Raw genomic sequence first — 24,512 nt, 5'->3', positions numbered from 1 at the left:
GTAAGAAAGATAGTAATACCACACAAAATAGTTACTAGTTATATTTCCTATATGTCTAGATTGTTGGCATAGTCTTTGAACATTCTTTTTTTTCATTATCAAGATTTTTATTTTGTAGCAACAAAAATACAGCATTTATACATTACACAGTTTTGGCAGAAAAATTTGTATCATGTATAACATACAGATTATAACAGTTTATAAACATTATGAAGATGCATAAACCCAAATAGGTGGTAACCTCCCACTCATCTAAAAAGCATATGAATTAAAGTACAGTAGAGCTAACTGTACCCCATATACAGTAATATAATACCATAGCCAAGAGGACCAGGCCTCAAAGTAAACATTGGTATATATAAGTGCCACCGAAAGATTATAACAACAACCCAAGACACTAGACAACAAAGGGAAACACAAACACACATAGCGCATAGAGAAAAAGATCACATAATTTGCTCAGAACCTACCATCAAGCCATAGAGGTAGATCAGTACCACCCTGGAATCCAGACCATACTGCCCAAGTTTGGACAAAGAGCACAGACTTGCCCCTGTCTGCTGACAGTAATTCCTCCATTCTCATTATCCCGTTCACCTCTGTCACCCATTCCGTCAAAGAGGGAACCGTATGAGATTTCCAGTGCCTAGGTATCACCGTTCTCGCCGCAGTCAGAAAATGTCGAAAGATACCCCTTTTGAGGTGTGTGAGAGATCCAGGAACCATGGAGAGTAACCCAATAGATGCCGAAGTCGGAACTTCAATGTGCAAGAGCTTCTTGCCCAAATCAAAAATCTTCCCCCAAAAGGTACGTATCCTGGGACAGTCCCACCAAATATGCAACATGGTTCCAGGAGCTTCCCCACACCTCCAACAATCCGCAGACACATCCGGAAATATCTTATGCAGCAAAGCAGGGCAACGATACCACCTAGTGAGTATTTTGTAGTTTTTTTCCTGGGCAAAACAAGACATTGGCAATTTATGGGCTAACAGGAAGGCAGTACCCCATTCCTCTTCAGTATGTTGAACCCCCAACTCTTCGTCCCATGCATTGGTGAAAGACAGTTGAGAAAAAGAACAGCTGGGCAGAAGAACTCCATGCAAATAGGACAATACATGCGAAGGGGCCGTTGGTAAAGATAAATACTTTTCTAAAGGTGTCTTATCCTGTAATAACACCAGACAGTCCCCCAAAGAAGAGAGATAAGAACGCAGCTGTAAGTATGACCACCAGGTTGATCTTCTCCCCGGGCAAACCTCAGAGACTGCATTCATTGACAACATGACACCTTCAGAAGTAAGGGTCTCAGACAGATATCCACCTTTTCTTCTCTCCCAGCAGAGGAATGTATCCATACCCAACGCCGGAGGGAACGAGGGGTTGTCGAAAAGAGGAGTCATAGGACCCGGCCGATTCACCAGGCACGCAGCACCCATGATCCGCTCCCATACCACAAGAAACTGACGTGTGAGGAAAGGCAGAGATAGACTATGGCGCTGTAGGACAGTCAACCACGGCAAAGAGGTCAATGCAAGAGGAGACATATCTCTTTCGATACGCACCCATTGCTTACCTGTTTCCGAGCGGAACCAATCCACTACCCTCATAATCAGTGCGGCTTGATGGTATCTTTTAAAGTCTGGAAGACCCGCGCCCCCGTCTATTTTTGGGCGACTAAGGACCGCAAAACGAATGCGAGGCTTAGAGGAACCCCACACAAATTTGGTTATAGCCCTATGTAAGGTCTTGAAAAAACCCGCTGGTATTACAATAGGGACAGTCTGGAAAAGGTATAAGAATTTGGGCAAAATATCCATTTTGACCGCATTAATTCGCCCACACCATGACATGCGGTTCCCTCCATATTCTGCCAACTCCTTCAAAGTACGTTGAAGAATAGGTGTGTAGTTCAACGCGAACAAATCTGCCTGTTGCGTGGGCACCTGCACCCCCAAGTATTTTAAGGATGTAGATTGCCATTTGAATGGGAAAACCCGAGCGAGATGGGCAGCCATAGAAGCATCCAGAGATATATTCAAGGCCTCCGATTTGGAGTAATTAACTTTAAAATTGCTTAGATTACCAAAACGCTCAAATTCCTCAGTCAGAGATGGCAAAGAGATCATGGGAGTTGTTATAAATACCAGGAGATCGTCTGCATAAAGCGCTAATTTATGATGCTGTGATCCCACCCGTACACCATTAACATCAGGGTTGCCCCGCAGTGCCACTGCCAGGTGTTCCATAACCAGAACATATAATAGAGGCGATAGTGGGCACCCCTGTCTCGTGCCATTAGCAATAGACAAGGAATCAGATAGGAGTCCATTAACACGAACCCGAGCCGTAGGCCTATGGTATAATGCCATTATCCTATCCACCATAGTAGTGCCAAGGCCTACCTGTTTTAGGACACTGCGGAGGAACACCCAATGCACTCTGTCAAAAGCCTTCTCGGCATCAACCGACAGCAAGCACATCGGTATCTTACGGGATTGGCAAAATGAAGTTAAAAGGAGAGTTCTGTTGGTGTTATCCCGTGCCTCCCGACCACATACAAACCCCACCTGATCATCCCGTATCAATCCAGGTAACAACGGTGACAAGCGAGATGCAAGCAACTTTGCGAAAAATTTTACATCTACATTAATTAATGAGATGGGTCTGAAGTTAGCGCAAGAGGTTGGGTCCTTGCCAGGCTTTGGTAACAGAGTAATGTGAGCCTCAAGGGACTGGGGTGCAAAGGGACACAAGGAAGACACGGAGTTAAAGACTTTCGTCAAAAAGGGAACCAGTTGAGCCTTAAATGTTTTATAAAATTTGTTGTTAAATCCATCAGGCCCTGGACTCTTGCCCAAGGGTGATTCCTTAATAACATGTTCCACTTCTGATTCCACAAAATCTTCCTCGAGTCCCGAAGCCTCCCCCTCCTCTAAAGGCGGTAAAGCCGTACTATTTACATAATGATCTATTTTGTCCCGCAAAGCCTCAGCCTGCATGTCGTGAAATTGCCCCTTGATGTTATATAAAGTCGAGTAATACTGTTTAAAGCACTCTGTAATACCCACCGGGTCATGAACTTCGGCCCCTGAAGAAGATAGTATTTTAGGGATGTAGGACGCTTGCGTTCGGGGATGTAACATACGCGCTAAAGATCTACCGCACTTGTCCGCAAATTCATATGAGTGTTTTCTCATCCGATCTCTAAACCGGGCGTGTGATTGATCTATAAGAGATCGCAAGGACTCCCTTGCTGTGGTAAGATCCGCAAAAACCTGTGAAGATAGAATTTGTTTATGACATGATTCCAACTCCCTTATCTGAGTCAGGAGACGTGCAATAGAAATCCCTTTCTCTCGCTTCAAACGTGCCCCGTGCTGTATTAGGACTCCTCTAATGACACATTTCAGCGCCTCCCATTGGAGTGGTAAGGAGGTAGGGTCATGTTCATGTACTGCAATAAACCCCTCAAGAGCGTCCTTGAGAGCCGACACACATACTGTATCCTTCAATAAATTATCATTAAGTTTCCAAGACCGAAAATTCGGTACCGAGTCAGGAAACGAAAGGGTCAGGAACACTGGGGCATGATCTGACCAGATCATGGGGCCCACAGTAGTACTAGGATGCCAGGTAAGCAAATGGTGACTGATCAAAAAAGCATCTATCCGACTGTACATGTTATGCAAGGGGGAAAAGTACGTATACTCTCTCACCTGAGGGTGTAGAATCCTCCACACGTCGATCAATTGCATGGAATGCATCATAGCCTTTAGTGCCCCCAACTGTGATTTAGGAACAGCAGACCTGCCCGAGGAGGTATCAAGCCTAGGATCAAAGGTCAAGTTAAGATCTCCACCTACAATTAAGACGCCCTCTGTAAACTCTTCCAATTTCTTCAAGAACACTCGCCCCACTCTAGCCTGATCCTGATTGGGAAGGTACAAGTTAGCCAGGGTAAGAATCTTATTGCGCATAGACAATTTTAAAAAGACATATCGACCTCCCGGGTCAACCAAAACATCAATGATTTTATGGGAAAGTGACTTGTGGATACCTATGCTAGCCCCTTTGGACTTGGATTCCGGGTTGGCACTGTGAAACCAAGACGGGAAGTATCTGTTTGTAAATTGTGGCATATGGCCCACCTGAAAGTGAGTCTCCTGTAGGAACAAGATGTGTACTCGTTCTTTATGCATATTATATAAAATTTGTGAGCGTTTTTCCGGGACATTGAGCCCCCTAGCATTGAAGGTACAGACCTTCAATTGCGCCATCAGAGTCTTTACCCCGAGGAGCTCAACAAAAGAATGCACTTAAGGCAGAAGTAAATAGGACAAGACAGACGAGGAGGGGATATACAACAACAAAGACAAACGAACGGGCGAACTAATCGCCCTCTCCTTGAGCTACTCAAGGAGAAACACTCTAACAGACACCGGAATCAACCAGTGAGTCCCTAAGAGGAGAAGTGTCAGGACACAGACTAGCCAGTGCCCCGCACCCCCCCAACCCAGCAATTATATTCAAGCAAGTAATAATAAATTATTACAGTTAGGAAAACCAAGGCACTTTGCATAACACCCAATAGTAATGAGACAAAAGTATGCCGCATTAATATACACCTAGAAATACCTCAACGGAGCATATTCCTATATACATTCAATGTTATCAAAAGTGCATATACTTGTAAGAGGTACAAGGGATTTTAGAAAACCTTAAGCATTCACATCTGAAGCACAATGACATTAATCGAACCATATCAATGGACCCGCAGTGTCCAGCAAAAATAAAATCAGTTGCAACGAGCGATAACACCAATGTGAGCGGCTATAAGAACACAGACTATATTTGCTTTAAATGAGAAACCCCAGAATTATTGCATTGAACTCTGATAACAGAACACAGAAAAGTCTAAAAAGGATATCAGATCGGTTCAGCTAGGCGACCCTCATGCCTACGACCAGGAGAAGCAGGAGAACGACCTCGCCTACGCGCCCGTGGACGCGGTGGCGGAAAGGGAACATAAGGCCAATCAGGGATGGAGACTCGAGGTACACGGAGAGCAGCGCAGAAGTCCGGAACATCCCCTGGATCCCGAACACTCAATAATGACACATCTCTGCGGACCTGTAGCTGAAAGGGGTGACCCCAAGAATAAGAGATCTCATGCTCCCTCAATACATCCAACAAAGGACGAAGCACTCTGCGCTTATCCAGAGTCATTTTGGACAAATCCGATAGCAGTTGAATCTTGACCCCTTGCAATAAAACTTCCCCTTTATCACGGGCTTTTCTCATTATCTGCTCCCTGAGAGAAAAAAAATGGACACGACATAGCACATCTCTAGGCCTGGCTGGATCCGGGTTCCGAGGACCCAGGGTCCTGTGGGCTCTATCCAACTCAATAGGATCTGCAGCAGGGCGTCCCAGTAAGGTATTAAATAGAGATTGTAAAGTAGGGATAACTTGACCCGGAGAGATATCCTCAGGAATGCCCCTCAGCCGAATGTTGTTGCGACGATTCCGATTCTCATGATCCTCAGCCAAATTAAATAATGCATGAATCTGATGAGAGTGCTGATCTAAACGGGCGTCCTGAGAAACTTGTTGCTGTGAAATAACTGAGACATCGCTCTCCATACGCTGCACCTGATCTGACAATTGGGATAGGTTAGTGGTGAGAGATTGTATCTCAGACTTGTATGTCGTTTCCAGACGATTAACATAACGCTCCATGTCCTGCTTAGTGGGTAAAGCTGATAACTGACGTCTCAAGCCCTGTAAATCATCCCCAAGGGCAGATGCACCTCCCATTGACGTTGAGGGGTGAAGATCCATATCTATATGAGATGTGGAAGGCAGCAATGCAGGACCCAGCACATGCGGGAGGGAAGATGGAGAGACTCGGCCGCCATGACAGGCACCACGTGACACGCAATCCCGCGCAGGCAGCGCCATCACATCCCCAGCAGAACTCGGTGTGACCCCATCTAGCCTGGAGGGAACCATCCCCGATGCACCGGACAATGAAGGAAAGGTACCATCAGTACCTGAAGCAGCAACGCTGGCCGCAGATGAAATCCCCTCAGGGAGCAAGGACTCGGTGCCATCGCGTCTCTCCTCTGTCGGCGCCATCTTGGAGACTGCTCCTGCCCCGGCGTCGGTCAGAAAACGCTGAATAGACCCAGCTGCAGACATCTGCCGAGTATGATAATGAGTCCCCGAAGAGGCCCTGGACTTCCTAACCATCAGGTTAGTAAATAAATGCGCTTTTGATGCTTTTAAATTAGCTTATGATCGGGTTGAAAGGAGTGCAGGCGCGGAGCTCTCAGAAAGCACGTCCGGTCAGCGCCATGTCCAAGCCACGCCCCGTCTTTGAACATTCTTTTATATTTCTAGGACCGTACAAAGCTTAGAAATTTAGCAGCAATTTCTCACGTTTTCAAGAAAATTTCAAAAGGCTTTTTTTTAAGGACCAGTTCAGTTCTGAAGTGGCTCTGGAAGTCCTATATATTAGAAACCCTACATAAATCACGCTATTTTAAAAAAAACTGCACACCTCAAAGTATTCAAAACAGCATTTAGAAACCTTCTTAACCGTTTAGGCGTTTCACAGGAAATAAAGCAAAGTGGAGGTGAAATCTGTTTTGCAGAAAATCTGTTTTGATCCTTTTTTTTCTTTCTGTAACACAGAAGGTTTTAACAGGGAAACACAACACAATATTTATTGCCCAGATTCTGCAGTGTTTAGAAATATCCCACATGTGGCCCTAGTGTGTTACTGTACTGAGGCACAGGCCTCAGAAGCAAAGGAGCACCTAGTGGATTTTCGTGCCTCTTTTTTAGTAGAATATATTTTTAGGCACCATGTCATGTTTGAAGAGGTCTTGTGGGGCCAAAACAATGGAAACTCCCCGAGAAAGACACCATTTTGCAAACTACATTCCTCGAGGAATTTATCTAGGGGTATAGTGAGCAGTTTGACCCCACAGGTTTTTTATTGCTGGATTTAGTGGAATTAGGCCGTAAAAATAAAAATCTTACAATTTTTTCCCCAATAAAATGGAGACATTTTTACAAGGCATAAAGGAGAAAAAGAACCCCAACATTTGAAAAGCAATTTCTCCCGATTACGGCAATACCCCATATGTGGTGGTTAACTGCTGTTTGGACCCACAGCATAGCTTAGAATGGTAGGAGCACCATTTGGCTTTTGAGCTCAAGTTTGCTGGACTGGTTTTCGGGTGCCAATTCGCATTTGTAAAGCCCCTGAGGGACCAAAACCGTGGAAACCCCCCTAAAGTGACACCATTTGGTAAACTACAGCTCTCAAGGAATTTATCGAGGGGTATAGTGAGCATTTTCATTCCCACAGGTTTTTTTGCTAAATTTTGTGGAATTAGGTGAAAGTGAAAATCAGAGTTTTTTTTCTAATAAAATGTAGTTTTAGATGAGATTTTTCAATTTTCATAATAGAAAAAGGAGAAAAAAGCACCCGACCATTTGTAAAGCAACCACTTCTGAGCACAGCAATACCTAATATGGGGTAATAAACTGCTTTTTGGACCCACGGCACGGCTTAGAAGGGAAAGAGCACCGTTTTGGCTTTTGGAGCTTAAATTTTGCTGGAATGGTTTGCGCCGCCATGTCACGTTTGCAATTCTCCTGCAGAACCAAATTGGTGGAAACCCCCAAAAGTGACCCTATTTTGGAAACTACGCCCCTGACGTAATTTATCTAGGGGTATAGTGGGCATTTTGACCCCAAAGTTTGTTTTTTTCTCCTGAACTTTGTGAAATTTTTACAAGGAATAAAGGAGAAAAAGTAACACATTTGAAAATCAATTTCTCCCGATTACGCAAAATATCCCATATGTGGTCATAAACTGCTGTTTGGACACACGGCAGGGCTCAGAAAGAAAGGAACGCTACTTGGCATGCAGATTTTGCTGGTTTGGTGTTCGGGTGTCATGTCGCATTTGCAAAACCACTGCGGGACAAAATCAGTGGAATCCCGCCAAAAGTGACCCCATTTGGGAAACTACACTCCTCAAGGAATTTATACACCGCATTCCAAATTATTATGCAAATGTTATTTTTCGCTGATTTTCCTAAATAGTCGCTGCAAATGACAGTCAGTATAATCTTCAAGCCATCAACCGTTGGAGTATAATGCAAATTTTATTGAACAAATCTCCTAATGATAACAGATTTTTTTTTTTAGAAGTAAAAACCTCAAAATGCACGGTTTCAAATTATTATGCACAACAGAGATCAAAACATTTTAAAGGTTGTAAAGAGAACTAAAATGGTGATTTGTTGAATTTGCAGCATCAGGTCATATTTACAGAAATAAAAAGCTTTTTCAATAAAAAAAAACGTAGCAAGCCAAGTTACATGTTAACATAGGACCCCTTCTTTGATATCACCTTCACAATTTTTGCATCCATTGAATTTGTGAGTATTTGGACAGTTTCTGCTTGAATATCTTTGCAGGATGTCAGAATAGCCTCCCAGAGCTTCTGTTTTGATGTGAACTGCCTCCCACCCTCATAGATATTTTGCTTGAGGATGCTCCAAAGGTTCTCAATAGGGTTGATGTCAGGGGAACATGGGGGGCCACACCATGAGTTTCTCTCCTTTTATGCCCATAGCAGCCAATGACACAGAGGTATTCTTTGCAGCATGAGATGGTGCATTGTCATGCATGAAGATAATTTTGCTACGGAAGGCACGGTTCTTCTTTTTGTACCACGGAAGAAAGTGGTCAGTCATAAACTCTACGTACTTTGCAGAGGTCATTTTCACACCGCCAGGGACCCTAAAGGGGCCTACCAGCTCTCTCCCCATGATTCCAGCCCAAAACATGACTCCGCCACCTCCTTGCTGACGTCGCAGCCTTGTTGGACATGGTGGCCATTCACCAACCATCCACTACTCCATCCATCTGGACCATCCATGGTTGCACGGCACTCATCAGTAAACAACACGGTTTGAAAATTAGTCTTCATGTATTTCTGAGCCCACTGCAACCGTTTCTGCTTGTGAGCATTGTTTAGGGGTGGCCGAATAATAGCTTTATGCATACTTGCAAACTTCTGGAGGATCCTACACCTTGAGGTTCGCGGGACTCCCGAGGCACCAGCGGCTTCAAATACCTGTTTGCTGCTTTGCAATGGCATTTTAGTAGCTGCTCTCCTAATCCTATTAATTTGTCTGGCAGAAACCTTCCTCATTATGCCTTTATCTGAATGAACCCGTCTGTGCTCTGAATCGGCCACAAATCTTTTCACAGTACGATGATCACACCTAAGTTTTCTTGAAATTTCCAATGTTTTCATACCTTGTCCAAGGTATTGCACTATTTCACGCTTTTCGGCAGCAGAGAGATCCTTTTTCTTTCCCATATTGCTTGAAACCTGTGGCCTGCTTAATAATGTGGAACGTCCTTCTTAAGTAGTTTGATTGGGCACACCTGGCAAACTAATTATCACAAGTGTCTGGGATTGATTACAATGATCCAAAGAGCCCTAAGACACAATACCATCCATGAGTTTAATTGAAAAACTAATAATTAAATGTTTATGACACTTAAATAATAATGCATAATAATTTGGAACACGGTGTAATTTGTCTGGACAAATGACAGGCCTCAGAAGTGAAGAGCACCATGCGCATTTGAGGCCTATTTTGGTAATTTTCACAGCATTGGCCCACAATTGCAGAGCTTTGAGGTCAAATAGTAAAACAAACCCCCAAGTAGTGACCCCTATTTTGGAAACTACATCACTTAGGGCATTTTAAGGGGTGTAGTATAGTGAGCATTTTGACCCCACAGACGTTTTTTTCCTCAAATTAATGCGCAGGAGATGGTGTAAAAGTGAAAATTGCAATTTTCCACTGATATGCCATTTTAGTGCACGATATGTTGTGCCACTGAAGACCTAAACCTTAAACTGTTAAGTGGGTACCCCCAGGTATGGCGATACCATATATGTGGATGTAAACTGAAAGACCTAAGGGCTTGTTTTTTGTGGGATGGGTTGTAGTTTTTATTGGTACTATTTTGGGGTACATGCGACTATTTTTTATCACTTTTTATTCTATGTTTTGGGAGGGGTGGTGACCAAAAAATTGTGATTTTGGGATTTGTGTTTTTTCCCAAAAATGTTTGCAGTATTAACAGTGCGGAAAAAATAACATTACAGTTTTATAGTTTGTGTCGTACGAACGCAGTGATACCAAACATGTACTTTATTTTAAAGTTTTTCATTTTTTTCCTATAATAAAATACTTATAGGAAAAAAGGCAGTGTTTGGATGGGGCCTAATGGGCTAACGTACGTGGCAGACCAGGAGGCCATTGTTGGGCAACGATCGGCACACATTGCAGCGATGCTGATTGCCTTCAAACCACTAAGATGCCACGATCGCATTTGATCGTGGCATCTAAGGGGTGAGTGGCAGGGATTGGAGCTATCTTCGTTCCTTGCCGTTACCGCAGGGTGTCAGCTGTAGCGTACAGCGGACACCCAGGGCTGATGTCTCAGGCTTAGCTTCTGAGCCTACGCCATCTTTCTGCAGCCAGAAGCCTTTTAGGCCCCGCCTCTGGGGGGGATCTAACAGGCTTTCATACTTAGCAGACAGGAGGCCATGGTAGGCCACCGGTCTGCCAAAGCAGCCATCGTGGTGTTTCCGATCTGCTAGTAAACCCCACAGATAACGCGCGTTTTGAGCGCTGCATCTAAGGGGTTAATCAGCCCGATTGGAGCCTTGCTCCGGTCCTGGCCATGCAGTAGGCTATGGTGCATGCTCAGCCTTTGAGCCCACACCAGCAACACAACGTACCTATAGGCTAATACTCTGCTCGGGGACTTCACTACTGCTTCAGACGTCACTGTCCATATATGGACAGTGACTTCAGGGGTTTCCCATCACTGGAGTACCCGAGCAGAGCATCAGTTGATGTTCTGCCTGGGGACTCCAGCACTGCTGCCAACGTCACTGTCCATATACAAACAGTGATAACGGCAGCGGTACGGGAGTCACCAGGCAGAGCATCAGCTGATGCTCTGCTCGGGGACTCCAGTACTACTGCCGAAGTCACTGCCCATATATTGACAGTGACCGTGACGTAGGCAGCAGTGCTGGAATCCAATAACCAAATGTCAGGAGCAGTGCTGGAGTCCCGAGCAAAGCGCTAGCTGATGCTCTGCTCCGGGGACTCCAGCAATAGGCAATGTGACTGCCCCTTGCGGTCATGCCATTGATAACACGCCAACACGAACAGCACAGCAAGAAAGCCCTCAGTCACGTGGGGCCGTGTCGGCGCGTCATCAATATTGGAAAAGCTCCAGGACTTTCGGGGACAGTTCACCGGGCTTGAATGGCACCATTTAGTACCGAATTTTTAATTAAAGTTCATTAGTAAGTGACTTATTTTGACTTAAAAATATGAAAGCAGAGCAATTTTTGGTTCCCGGATAACCCCTTTAAAGGGGTTAATTAAATCTTTGTTACTAGTAAAGTATTTAAAGGAATCCGGGAAATTTGTTGCGTCTGGGAGTCTGACCCTTGTCCTATGGCTTCTGATGGTAGACAAGGATGGAATTTTTCCTGTGTAAGAATTTGTTTCCCTGAAAGTTAGGTGGGCAACGGTCTATTTCCACGTTGTGTTGATATCACAGCTTTTGACGCGATTTTTGTTAACCAGATACAAAACTGTAGCCGGTTTCTGTGTTTTCAGAAAAATCACGGCAAAAAAAATGCAATATGACCGCGACGTGAATAGACGTTAGCAAATAGAAGTCAGAGGGGTCCATCAAAAATGGATTTGATGGATTCATTGCCCTAGCAGCGGCAGGGCGTGCCAAAATTCACAGACTGGGACATGTGACAAGTTCAAATAAAGTTCAAAACGGAAGCACAACGTCTGTTTAAAGCGGAAACACGGAACGGACACTGAGTACACACGGAACCAAACGGATACTAAAACGGACACACGGATCCGTCAAAAACAGCAGAGAATACGGTGATGGAAGTGTGCATGAGTCATTAGTTGTCTGACAACTACTTTATCCTATCAGCGCTATTGATATTACGCACATTTGGCCAAGCCAAACATGAGTGATTATTGGGACTGTAACTTTCAATGGGCAACAGATTCAGCGTATGCGTTGGGAGATACTTCCGATGTATAGGCTGAATGTATCCAAAGACCTCTATGGAATCGGTGAATTCTAAGAATCTCTCTTTTGAATTCGCCGGGCAGGTACGCGTCGTCATCCTTTTTTTTGCTTTATAGCAGAGCGTAGTCTGCTTCTTGTTCCTATACAGTGGGTCAACAAAAGAAAACCGGGTGGTGTACAGTTCTTTTTAACATGATGGCCTATGTATAACATATGGCATACTATATCATATGTTGGACCTTTACATTCGCATACATCTGGAGACTTCTCAGACTTGTACACCAAATGTAAAGGGAAAACGTGGTGTGAACAGAGCCTTCCTTTCTGTGGACCAAGGTCGGTTTTCATTTCCTGAGCCCTGGTGTATTTAAATGTTGCATAGTTTCCTGGTATTTCTGAAATACCAGTACTGTCTTGTTTGCCTTGCCAGTATGATCTCATATGAGTTTAGTGGTGTTTTACCCAAGTTTCTGATAGATTGTTTTGCAAATCAGCTACTAGTCCTTCTCCCTCCCTTGTGGGTGAAGCAGGAAATCTAAATTTTTCATGACAGCTCAAAGTACACCTTAGGGCGTTATCAGAACATCTATTCGAGGGGAGAACTTTGTGGTATGTGAGATAGAGGTAAACTGAACTTAGAGCTTGGGTGGTGACATCGTAATAACGGCATTTATTTTCCTGTAGTGCAAGTATTACTTATTGTATTGTACTTTTTACCGGTTTATTGCTGTCTCCGTACTGAGGTAAGATACACAATGTGCCGATGGAATCCTGTCTAACGTATGCTACAATGACACTCTTTTGGCATATGTCTACCCAATAGAAATCAAAAGGGAAAGTAATGAGATATTTTTACAAACTATATTTTGTTTCAATTGCCCCAAAAACTGCATGTGTGAATCAAGCCTTGAAGGCTATGCACACCTTTTTGAAAGGTGTTTTGTTTTTTTTTGTTTGTTTTTTTTTTTTTTAAACCTTTTAAATTAACTTTTCTTAAAAATGTTTTTTTACTTCTTACAATACAGTTCTATGTATCCTGCATACATAGAAGCTGAATCGTTTTCCTCCGCCATTTCCAGTTGAACGGACTGCTCGGCTGAGATTGGGTCCTGCATGTCTTTGACTAGCAGAACCCAACTAATACAGATCATATGTAAGTTATTAAATTAGATGTGATCGTAAATTAGCTCGATCCTGTGTGTCAGACATTCAGGACCAGCTTTTAGCAATTCCTCCATTGTGAAATGACTAAAAACCCCAGCAATTCCTCTGTTTTTTGTTTTCCTTTTTACGGCATAATCTACAGCTGGCACCTGTGGTGTATAGAGTTGGCCCAGCTCGTGTGCCGTCTATACCCCCCCTCCCATTATGACTGACAGACTTCATGTCGGGGAGGGGTTAAATACTCAGATCCTCTGCTGAACCTGTTCCAGCCTTCACAGCACAGCTGACAATTGAGCTGAAGGCTATGTTCACACGGGGTATTTTGCCGAGTTTTTTGACGCGGAAACCGCGTCGCAAAACTCGGCAGAAACGGCCCGAGAACGCCTCCCATTGATTTCAATGGGAGGCGTCGGCGTCTTTTTCCCGCGAGCAGTAAAACTGCCTCGCGGGAAAAAGAAGCGACATGCCCTATCTTCGGGCGCTTCCGCCTCCGACCTCCCATTGACTTCAATGGGAGGAAGGAGAAAGCTTATATCTCGCTGTTTTATGCCCGCGGCGCTCAATGGCCGCGGGCGAAAAACGGCGCGATAATTGCCGCGAAAATCGGCGTACAGGGAGAGGAATATCTGCCTCAAAGTTCCAAACGGAATTTTGAGGCAGATATTCCTCCCCCAAAATACTCCGTGTGAACATAGCCTAAAATAGGAAGCATCAGCCTATCTGCTCTGGTCATCAGTGTGAAAACGGAAGTATTTTATGTTTTCAATAGTCACATAAAAAAAATGGCTACAAATAATTATATAATAGAAACTGGATTTAAATGTAGTTTTCTGATGGTACATTTCCTTTTAAAGGGGTTGTTTTTACAAAGACAAACCTTATCCATATGCCCTGTTAGAGGATATGGATATCCTAGAACAGGGGTCTCAAATATGCAGCCTGCGGGGCACCGAAGCTCCCGAGAAATCCTCGGGACAGCAGAGAGCAGGCTGAAGGAGGACCGCTACACACACACCCTGTAGAATGTGCCCTACACAGCCCCCTGTAGAAAGTTTTTCTGTGGCACTAACTACAAGTGGGGTGTGTGTGTGTGGCACTATCTACAAGTGGGGGTGTGTGGCACTATCTACAAGTGGGGGTGTGTGGCACTATCTACAAGTGGGGGTGTGTGGCACTATCTACAAGTGGGGGTGTGTGTGGCACTATCTACAAGTGGGGGTGTGTGTGGCACTATCTACAAGTGGGGGTGTGTGTGGCACTATCTACAAGTGGGGGTGTGTGTGGCACTACCTACAATGGTGGCGGTGTGTGGCACTATCTGCATGGGGGGTGTGGCACTATCTACAAGGGGGTGTGTGGCACTATTGACCGCGCACTGCGGCACTATCTAAAAAGGGGCTGCCCAATCTTGACATTCTTGTGTCTGCCAATCGCTGCTGACTGAGCTGCTAGACTGCATGTAGCGACACTTAAACTGGAAAACTAGGTTGTTAAAATAAGTACGTGGAGTAAACTCTTACATTTCCAGTAAGTTTAAACCTAGCAGTATTATCATGGTAATTTAGTAGTATTATAGTAATGTAGTATTGTTATAGTAGATCAAATAATGAATTAACAATAATTTTGTATAGTATCACATTTGAAAGTAAAGCGGCCTGTCAACTACACATTTTTTCTATGTGTGGCCCATTTAACCTGCCGACTTTGAGACCCCTGTCCTAGAGGGACCGCAAACGCTTGAATGGCCGCATGTCATACTCCATTTCCCCTGCAGTGGGTGCTGTAGAGAAAATGTTTTAGCCAACAACAAGTTCCCCTGGCAAAATCTGCTGTATGTATGGGTTTTTGGAAGCCAACCAGGTTAAATTAGAGAATGTCTTTTGTATGACCACCCTTTTTCATGTGACAATCAACCAATTGGAAATCTCTTCTCAATACAGCAGTGACAGTCAGAGGTTGTGTTGTGTGTTGCCCACTGTAATACCATGCAAGCAGTAGTAACACTCTTCTTATATCTCATTTTCTTCATAGTACACTTGCATCGCAGCTTTTAAATTAACAACATTTTACCTAAAGTTTTTAGTGTGTGCATGTATGTGTATATATATTTTTATTTTTTATTTTTTTTAAAGCAATCCGTGGTCGTTGCTTTCACTTTGAGTAACTAGATTAAGTAGTCGTACAAGATCATTGCTGATGCTAATTCTGTCACTTCCTGTTAACAATACCAGATATAGATGCAGTTCATGCATGATTTCCTTGGTTTTGCTGATCAAAGTAATTTACTACTGAACTTTGTCAAACTTTACTGAAAGAAGGAAAAAAAAATACACTAAGTGGGCCTAATATATTCCAAGCATTTGTTTTTGGCTGTTTCCTTAGCTGCTTAGCTGGACTGAGCCATTGGGAGGGTCCAGAAGAGTTGCTATGGGAGTGACCTGTGTTGCCTTCATTGGGTTTTGGCTTGTTGGGACGTGATTGTCTCCTGCATGTACAGTTATGTTCTTAAGGCCAGGATCACACACACAGTTTTGATGCGGTTTTTGGGGCAGTTTTTTGAGTCATACCCAGAAGTGGATCCAAGAGGAAGGAAACGTATAAAGAAAAAAACGAATGCATTTTCTTCCTTTTGTGTCCAACCCTGTGTTTGTCTTAGAAGACTGAGACACAACCGCCACAAAAACTGCATCAAAACGGTGTGTGGTCCTGGCCTTCATCCCCAACAAGAAAATGTATTTCTAATGTATTGGGATATATATATTACACAAAATGATATACCAACTCAATAAAAGGTCATTACTGAGAATGTAAGCCTGTCTCTGACTGCTAATAAGGACTGGGATTCTTTCTAACCACTAAAATTAAACTTGTATGCAAAAAACATAATCCTGTGAACCCATAACATTTCTCTTACTGCATATATAATAACTAAAAGCCCTTTTACACTGGCCGATTATCGTGCAGATGAGCGTTCATATAACGTTCGTTGCAAACGCTCGATCATCTGCTGGTTGCATCATTTTAAAAAACTAAAATATTATCGTTGTTGGCAGCACATGATGATAACAACACGCGCTGCCGACATGATGATAATGGATGGGGACGAGCGATCGGAGCAACGAACACTCGTCCCGATACATAGCTCCTTGTGACAGGAGCAAACGAGCGCCGATCAACGATGTCTTGTTGATCAGCGCTCGCCGCATCGGCCTATTGTCGGCCGGTTCAAAAGGCCCTTAAGTGCTGCAAAATCTTTTCCTTTGATGTGAATTTATGCATATCTTAAAGGAACATTAACCCTCAAGGTCACCACATTCTTAAAGCTAAAACTTTTATATTTTTCCTTCAACAGAGCTGTACAAGGGCATTTACCATGCAGAATAAATGCTATTTTTTAGTACAGGTTGTTAGAGATGCATAAATGTCAATTATATTTTTCCAATAATAAGATATGCAAAAAAACAATTACATTTTTTTTTTCCTTACAGCTTGTTGGTCTATGGGCTCTAGACTTTCTATTGAGCCTTTACACCAATTGCTCGACTTTCCAAGAAAAGCCAATCAGAAATAAAGCATCTCCGCACTCACGGTTTTAGCGATCTCAGTTCTCTGACCCCCAACGATCAAAACATCTGACATGTCACTATGACATGTCAGAAGTTTTTTGAAAGTTTCGTTATCCTTTAACCCCTTACCTCCACAACCTAAAAACAACATGTTGACTTTGTTCAGTGTGTCAATATGATTATGGCGATACCCAATTTATATAGTTTTTTATGTTTTTGCGGTGCTAGCGGTAGTTCCTATTGGTACAATGAGGTTACTAAAATCATCGATTTTGCTGACGGTTGGCTTTTTCGTTTTTTTTACGGGGTTCACCGTGCGGGTTAAAATGTTTTATATTGTAATAGTTTAGACTTTTACTTGGCAATAATAATTGTTTTTGTTTTATTTCTACATTGCTTTAGGGGGAAACATGATTTTATTTTATTTTTTGTAACTTTTTATATTTTTGTTTTTTGCACATAAAAACAATTTGATGGTGTCTTCTATTTTGACTCTTGATTTCTTTATTTTTTTTGGTGGGGGTAGTGCTTGCAAGTTGTCGAAGCTTGGATTGTATTTCATTAACTGCGAATGATCGCTGATAGATATGCTTTAAAGGGGTTTTCTGAGACTTGAAAAATTGGTCTGTCTTTTTTCTCTCAAAAAAACAGCGCCACTCTTGTCCATTGGCTGTTTCCATAGTTCAAGAGTGGCACTGTTCCTGGAAAAAAAGATGACCTTTTTTATTCTCCCATATAACTATTATTGTTCTTAGTTACTGGATGAGTTCCTCAGCATTTATTACAGCTTTCTTCTGGTGTGTATTTAGAACGGTAGAACTATTATTTTTGTCATTTGAAACCTATTTCCTAGTGATGATCTGTGTTTTCATGGTTTAAGGCCTTATTCACACGAACGTGTGCGTTTTGCGCGCACAAAAGTTCCGTGTGGCATCAGTATGTGGTGCGTGCCTGCGTGATTTCCGTGCATATGGCAGCGTGATGACACTCTGTTTTTATGTTTACAAACAAAAGCAGGAGATGCTTTTCTTTCATTCATTTATTTTACTACTGTAGCGCAAATCACGCAAAGTGCTTCCGTGTGCCGTGCGGGATTTTCACGCACCCAAACGGGCAAGTATAGGACATGTCGTGAGTTTTACGTAGCGCACATACGCTGCGTGAAAATCACGGATTGTCTGAATGGCCCCATTCACTAACATAGATCCGTGCGATGCTTGTAATATACGTTTGTGTGAATAAGGCCTAAATCATATTTTCTTGTCTTTGTCGAGATATTGTATGTTGCATATTTATATTCCACTCCAGTTACATAATTATTTGGCATTATTGTTTCTTTTTTTTTAGATTGGATCACAATAAAATAGACCTTGATGCAGAATATTCTCATGTTGAGCATTCTGGTGACTTTTGGGTGACGCACCATCATGGGCTTAATGTTTACACTTTGACCAAGAAATCTCAAGTGGAGGCGCATGACAATATGGAGAACAACATTGAAGAGCTAAGTGAATACATCCAAAGTCATTCTCAATGGCCGGTAAGTCATTGTAAATATAAAGGTTGATACCCTGTCAAATGTTTATGAACCTATATACACGCCTTTTTTATTTCGTTTCATTTTAATCTTCATCCTAATAAGATGAATTCTTAGAGAGGATCACTCATGGCAGGCTATTTCATTTATTATATATGCCCCATTGTGACCTGTGAGCTATTACTACTGACCATTATTGGTCCAGGAGCTTCATCTGCTTCAATGCACCTTTTATTCTGCAGATTGCTGCTCCTAATAAAAAAAATAATTCTTCATTGTAACATTCATTGAGATCTAGTATTTTAGCAACGCTATAGATACAGCTACGTTGATGGAAAAACATATAAAAGTTCTCAATGTGTATCCGGTATTATTTTTTGCTTGATGAGTTGCATTTTTCATTGGCACAATATTAACTTTTATTATTTAAAGGCTCTGTCACTAGTTTAGTAATGCCCTATTTTCTAGCTAATCTAATAGTCGCTGTCACCCTGAAAATGCTAGTGAAAATTGTGTGCCAAAACGTTTATTTTAAAAGGTATGAATTTTTTTCTAAATATGTAAATGAGCCTTTATCAGACAAGTGGGAGGAAACACCAGCGATTCTCCTGAGGTGGAGCTACGTCACAGCCTCTGACGCTGTCCTATCAGCATGAAGCTTCTTCACAAAGTATAACAGTCAGTCTAGAGCAGGGGTCCACATCTGTGGCACTTGGGGTGTGGTTTTCTGGCACCCTTCCCTTTCCCAGTGACCAACGCCGTTGTGTGCTCGGCGGGACCTAACACAGTGATATAGAGCGTCCCTTCATTATGTGCTGGGCAGTGCTTCATTGTGTTTGTCGCTGCTGAACACCTGACAAGCACACAATGCAGCACTGCTCTCTATCCTGGTGATCAGCGTCGCAAGTACAAAGTTCAGTTACCGCTCTGTAAAAGAAAAAGTTAGAAAAAGCTTGAAGCGCTTTTATGTGCACCCCCCAAATCTGGTGTTCAGTAGCCCCGGTCTCTCCTTTGTGCACCCCCCAGCTTGTGTTCAATATCCTCTTATGCACATCTTGCATCATCTTTGTAAAAAAAAAAAGTCCGGGACAAGGCTCACACTGAAATGCAAGTTTAATTAACTGATTAATTGGTTTATGTCACATACATCGTAACAGTTTGTCTTATGACTTTCATGTTTGCACGGCACACCGAGTACTACTTCATTGATTTTTATATATTTTTTTTTAATTGGCATGCCATACCAAAAAGGTTGCCTACCCCTGGTCTAGAGGGAAGGGTGATCACTTCAAACAGCCATATCTCGGTCTGTGGACCACCTAGAACAGCGGTTCTGGTGGCATATGAAAGAGGCGATTCTAATCGGTTCTAGCTGTGACACAACCGGAGATATCGCCAGTTGAATACACAGTCGGGAATGGAAGCTGTATACTATAAGATCACACTGTATTGCTGGGCAGGGAAGCCGGGGAAGCTGTATGCTGATTGGACAGCGTCATACAGAAAACATTTCACTGCCCAGAGTGAAAAATAAGAGTCACCCCCTATTTGGCTGTTAGAGCCACATTTGCGTATTTAGAAAAATGCTCATAACTTTGCAAATAATAAACGTTTTTTTAAAGCTAATCACACTGTAGTTATCAGCATCATAGCGCCTATTAGATTAGTTAGGAGAATGGTTATTAAAGGGAATCTGTCAGCAGCTTTGAGACCTCCTAACTGCTGACAGAGCGATATAGGGGAGGGGAAGGGCACATACCTTTTTGTATCGGTTGTGCAAGTTGCATGACTGAGACACCGACATTTAGTTGCCGCGGTTGCAAGTTTCACTCTTTATTCTGAGTGACTGCTCTGGTGGCCGATCAGGAGACTGCTGGAGCAGTCACTCAAAGCAGTGGGGGCAGGGCTGGCGGCGTGCAGTGAGGACAATCCACGAGCACTTCCTCATCAAGTATCCTTCTCAGTGGCACTTGAAACCACGGCGGCATGAAAATGAAACATTGATTTCTCGATCATGAAACTTGCATGACCGAGACAATGCCCTCTCCTTCCTCTTACATCGCTCGATCAGCAGTTTTGAGGCCTCAAACTGCTGACAAATTCCCTTTAACAGGTGGGATTGGTGTTAATCTCCAATTCTGACCATTGCAATGGGATTTCAGCTATATATTACAGCCAACGACTGCTGATGATGGCACAGCTCCTGTGCCATCACTGCTCTGTAATTGTATGGTGCAGTTTCTTACTGCACTGATGCTTATGCTACACATTTATAATTCTGTGTGAGAAGTGGTTAAAAAGGATATAGATGCAAAGAACAACTAACTAATTTAGCGGCAAGATTAAAAAATATACTATTAAAAAAAAGTCCTTAGGTAAGTGAACTGGTCACATCACAGAAGTAATCGAGAACACAAATAAATCTTAACAAGAGACTCCAAGACCCCTTTAGTTCTTGCTGGGTTTTATATCTGCATAATCATTCTGGCCGTGCTGTGGTGCAATTGGACACCATGCAAATAGATTTCCTGGCAAGCTTGTGCTTATACACCGCACCCAATCTTAACAAGTGGAGCTGCAGTGTAAAGCATGAAGGATAGAGCGGCAGCTCCGTTTAGATTTTAGCTATGATTTTAAATTTCCTTTGACTACACGGGTGTTGGTTGGCAGTTAGTCTTTTCACAGCTAAACTCTACTCAAGGCAAAAACAAGTATATAAATAATAGTAATACAAAATGATGCATCGCGATCTAAGGGAAAAAAAATAAAAATATTTTGACATTTCACCTCTACAATTAAGCTCAATTATCTCTGGTGTCATTATAGCGTTACCGAATATAACTACAAAACCTAAAAAGGGGTGGGATTGCAATGAATCTCGATATTCCACTAGCGGAGGATGGGGGGAGCAGATGAAGATAAAGAGGCAATGGATGCAAATCTAGAAGTAATAATAATTAATAAGAAATAAGAATCCAAACTTCTATGAATGCTTTTAGCTCCTGAAACAATGAAAATTGTGAAATGCCGGGAAGTGGTTTATTTATCACAACAGGTGCCGTGCGTGATCTACGCCTGCTGACTGATCTGCTGAGCTGCTCCACGTTTTGAATGACTGTTTTTTATTGTGTTATATGCTTGTTATTAATATTGATCTATAGAGAACAGTTGTGTGCAGTTTGTAGAGGGATTAATTGTATTTTCTTTTCTTTTTCAGGGTACAAATGTGAAGATACAGCAGGAACCAATGTTTAAAGAGGCATCGGATTCACGTCACCAGAATGTCGAGGCATGTGATTCTGGTAACGCTGTGGACTCACAAGCAAGTATCCGAGTCTTACAAGGAGAGGACGAAGATGCCAAAGCCTGTGGTAAATCTGACAATGAGGTGGAAACTGTGGGTGGAGGCGTTGCAAGTTCTAGTCAAGATGTTGATCCCAAAGGGGAAGAGGAGGGGACCGAATCTATTGTAAAGGAAGGGAACACATCAGCTACAAACCAACACATACAAAGCTGTTCCACTGAGGTACAGGCCGCGGACAATCTTCTCTCCGGTGGAAACACAAATGAGGAAACTGGAATGACTACAACTGGAATTGTTTTGGACCTCAATGCCCTGTCCAAAAATAATCACGCAGATGAGGAAATGATAGCAGAAACCGAGAGAGAGACTCCAGACACTGCGTTTGTGGAAGCTTCACACAAAGTCGCTGATCTCACCCTAGACATCAATGTGAATATGGGACAGTCAGTGTCCGGCTACTGCACCTCTGCGTCCGGCACTACCGACACGGTTTGTCACACTGGGAGTAGTGAACAGGAAGCCGTCACTATAGAAGCACTTCCAGGGTCAGCTCGTAATGACAATCAGTCTACAAATATTCCTGGTAACAGGTTGAGCCAAGGAGAGCCAAGTACGTATCCATCATTTGATGCAGGGCACCCACGTAATGCCCCAGAGATAAAGGTCTTGGATTGCAACAAGACATATGACTCTAAAAGTGAGGCGACTTTAAAAACCAGAACTTTAGATCAGTTTGCCGATAGTTTAGGAATCCTTGCCATAGGATCAGAGCATTCTAAGGATGGTCCTATAGAGCCAAAAAATGGAAAAGATGTTGAAACACTTGCTGTTAACCTGACGGCGTTGATAATAAGAGCAAGCTTTGTAGAGTTGGAAGTCGGCTCTAATGACACTGCAACTGATACTCCGAAAGGCTGCACAGAGTCTTCAGACACTATGGACAATAAACCTCAAGAGGAAATGTTGTCAGAACCTGTGGTGAAAGACTTTGTGTCACATGACTGCGCTCAAACACACCGGGATGTTGACACGCTGCACGACATGGCTGCAGAAAATACAACTCCTGAAATACTAATGAAAAAAGAGAGTATAGAAAATGAAGCAACTAATGTCACTCCACCAGAACTCGGTTATGAGGAGCAGGTTTGCTCGTTACCTGACCATGACTTGTCTGTAGAGTCCATCTTGGGTCTACACATTACAGAAAGAACAAATACAGCAACATCTGTCCTGAAAGAGAATGAGCAGCAGCAGACTGAAAAACAAGACACACTGCCACCTGCTGGACTAACTGTGCCGCTGCAGAAAGATGAGGTGTTACCATGTACTAAAAGCCAGTTACACAAAGACTTTGACACTCCCCCTCGGTTTAATAATTATGAATGCGTGAAAGACCAGGAAGTAACAGTGGATTCAGTCCTTAGTGATGCAAGTACTGAAATGCAGGAGGCTGCCGTGACGGCCACCAGGGAGCCCAATACTGATCATGGACAGCTCACCTGTGAAAATGACAAGGAAGATGGTGAACTCCGTGTGAAGCACCGTGAAAGTGACACCGAATCTGTAGAAGAGGGCACTTTAATTTTACCACTTTTAGAGCCGAGTGAACATTTAGCTGATCATCTGGATTACACTCGAACTGCAGAGTATGGAGATGCACGTAAAGAGGAAGAACCTGAGGAAGTTGTGAAGGAGTCAGATAAAGGTGGGGATGAGTCTGAACTGGTAAAAGTCCCAAGAGCATCACTTCATCCTATAGCAGAGGAGACTTTACTTAATGGGGAATCTAATTCTGACGCTGCCTCTACAAATGGTGAAGATACCGCCTCCTCTGACATTAGCGATTCAGAAAAGTCTATAGGTATAGACGAAGAGCAAACTGTGGATCTGTTCTCCCAGGCAGTGGACTGCTTATCTGATGATGACGAGGCGGATACCCCGGAGACTTTAACAGGTTCCAATGTATTTATATGCATGGCGGAGGTCCGCTCAGAAGTCCCAGTTCATGAAAGCGCTCGGCCTTCCAACATCCAACATTCTGAATCATTCCAGGATAAAGATCATGTGGAGGGTCCTTATGGAAGTCTTCACATACTAAAGGAAGAAGATTCTGGTTTGGATCTATCTGTGAACTTGGAGGATACCCTGTGTCCTAGCATATCCGACACAGAGCTAGTCTCTGGTAATTTTCATTTTTCTCTATTGCTATACTTTATTATTACTGTTTAGTAAAATATATAGACTGATAAAAGTATTATCAAAACCAAGGGCAAATAAACGATGGTCTTGCCTATAGTAATCCGTCGGATTCTAAATAAAAGCAGTGACCTGATCACTGGGCAATTGTTCCATCCTTATCTCAATTGCTCATACACGTCCGATAACTCCATGCCTTTAACATGCACATTCAGCCGCTATTCTTACGAAGGGAGGAGGGGTGAGTGGGTGCCAAAATAATCCAACACGGCCAAACTTACTTTTTCCCAGGCTGTACCCTGGTGCCCATGCACATTAGATCCACATATAATAGTTATGAGTATGGGCTGCTTTGCACTGGCTTTTATAAATCTCTTCCATACTAGGATCTGACCAGAAACTTCCCTCTTCCTGTTATTAGCTTTATTGCCATAGGCACGCAGGGTGCACACATCTCTACGGTGTTCCTGGGAATCCTATTGTGCGTTTTCTTCCCAGGACAGTGCAGTTCTGTTGAGCAGTAGAAAGGATGACATTCTCCGCTCTATATAG

At 43.0% G+C, this 24,512-nt stretch overlaps 1 protein-coding gene across 6 annotated transcripts in view; it reads left to right on the top strand.

Moving 5' to 3' along the window:
• AKAP13 (A-kinase anchoring protein 13) overlaps positions 1-24,512 on the top strand; it is a 246,255-nt gene that overhangs the window by 97,394 nt on the left and 124,349 nt on the right. For all 6 annotated transcript variants that reach the window (XM_075858212.1, XM_075858211.1, XM_075858213.1 and 3 more), the window contains 2 exons: positions 18,271-18,463; positions 21,678-23,946. In XM_075858212.1, the coding sequence (XP_075714327.1) occupies positions 18,271-18,463; positions 21,678-23,946 (2,462 nt within the window). The remainder of the gene's footprint in view (positions 1-18,270; positions 18,464-21,677; positions 23,947-24,512) is intronic.

Source organism: Rhinoderma darwinii, chromosome 3 (assembly GCF_050947455.1).
Source record: "Rhinoderma darwinii isolate aRhiDar2 chromosome 3, aRhiDar2.hap1, whole genome shotgun sequence".
Classification (NCBI taxonomy): domain Eukaryota; kingdom Metazoa; phylum Chordata; class Amphibia; order Anura; family Rhinodermatidae; genus Rhinoderma; species Rhinoderma darwinii.
This window is presented reverse-complemented; position numbering and strand designations above follow the sequence as displayed.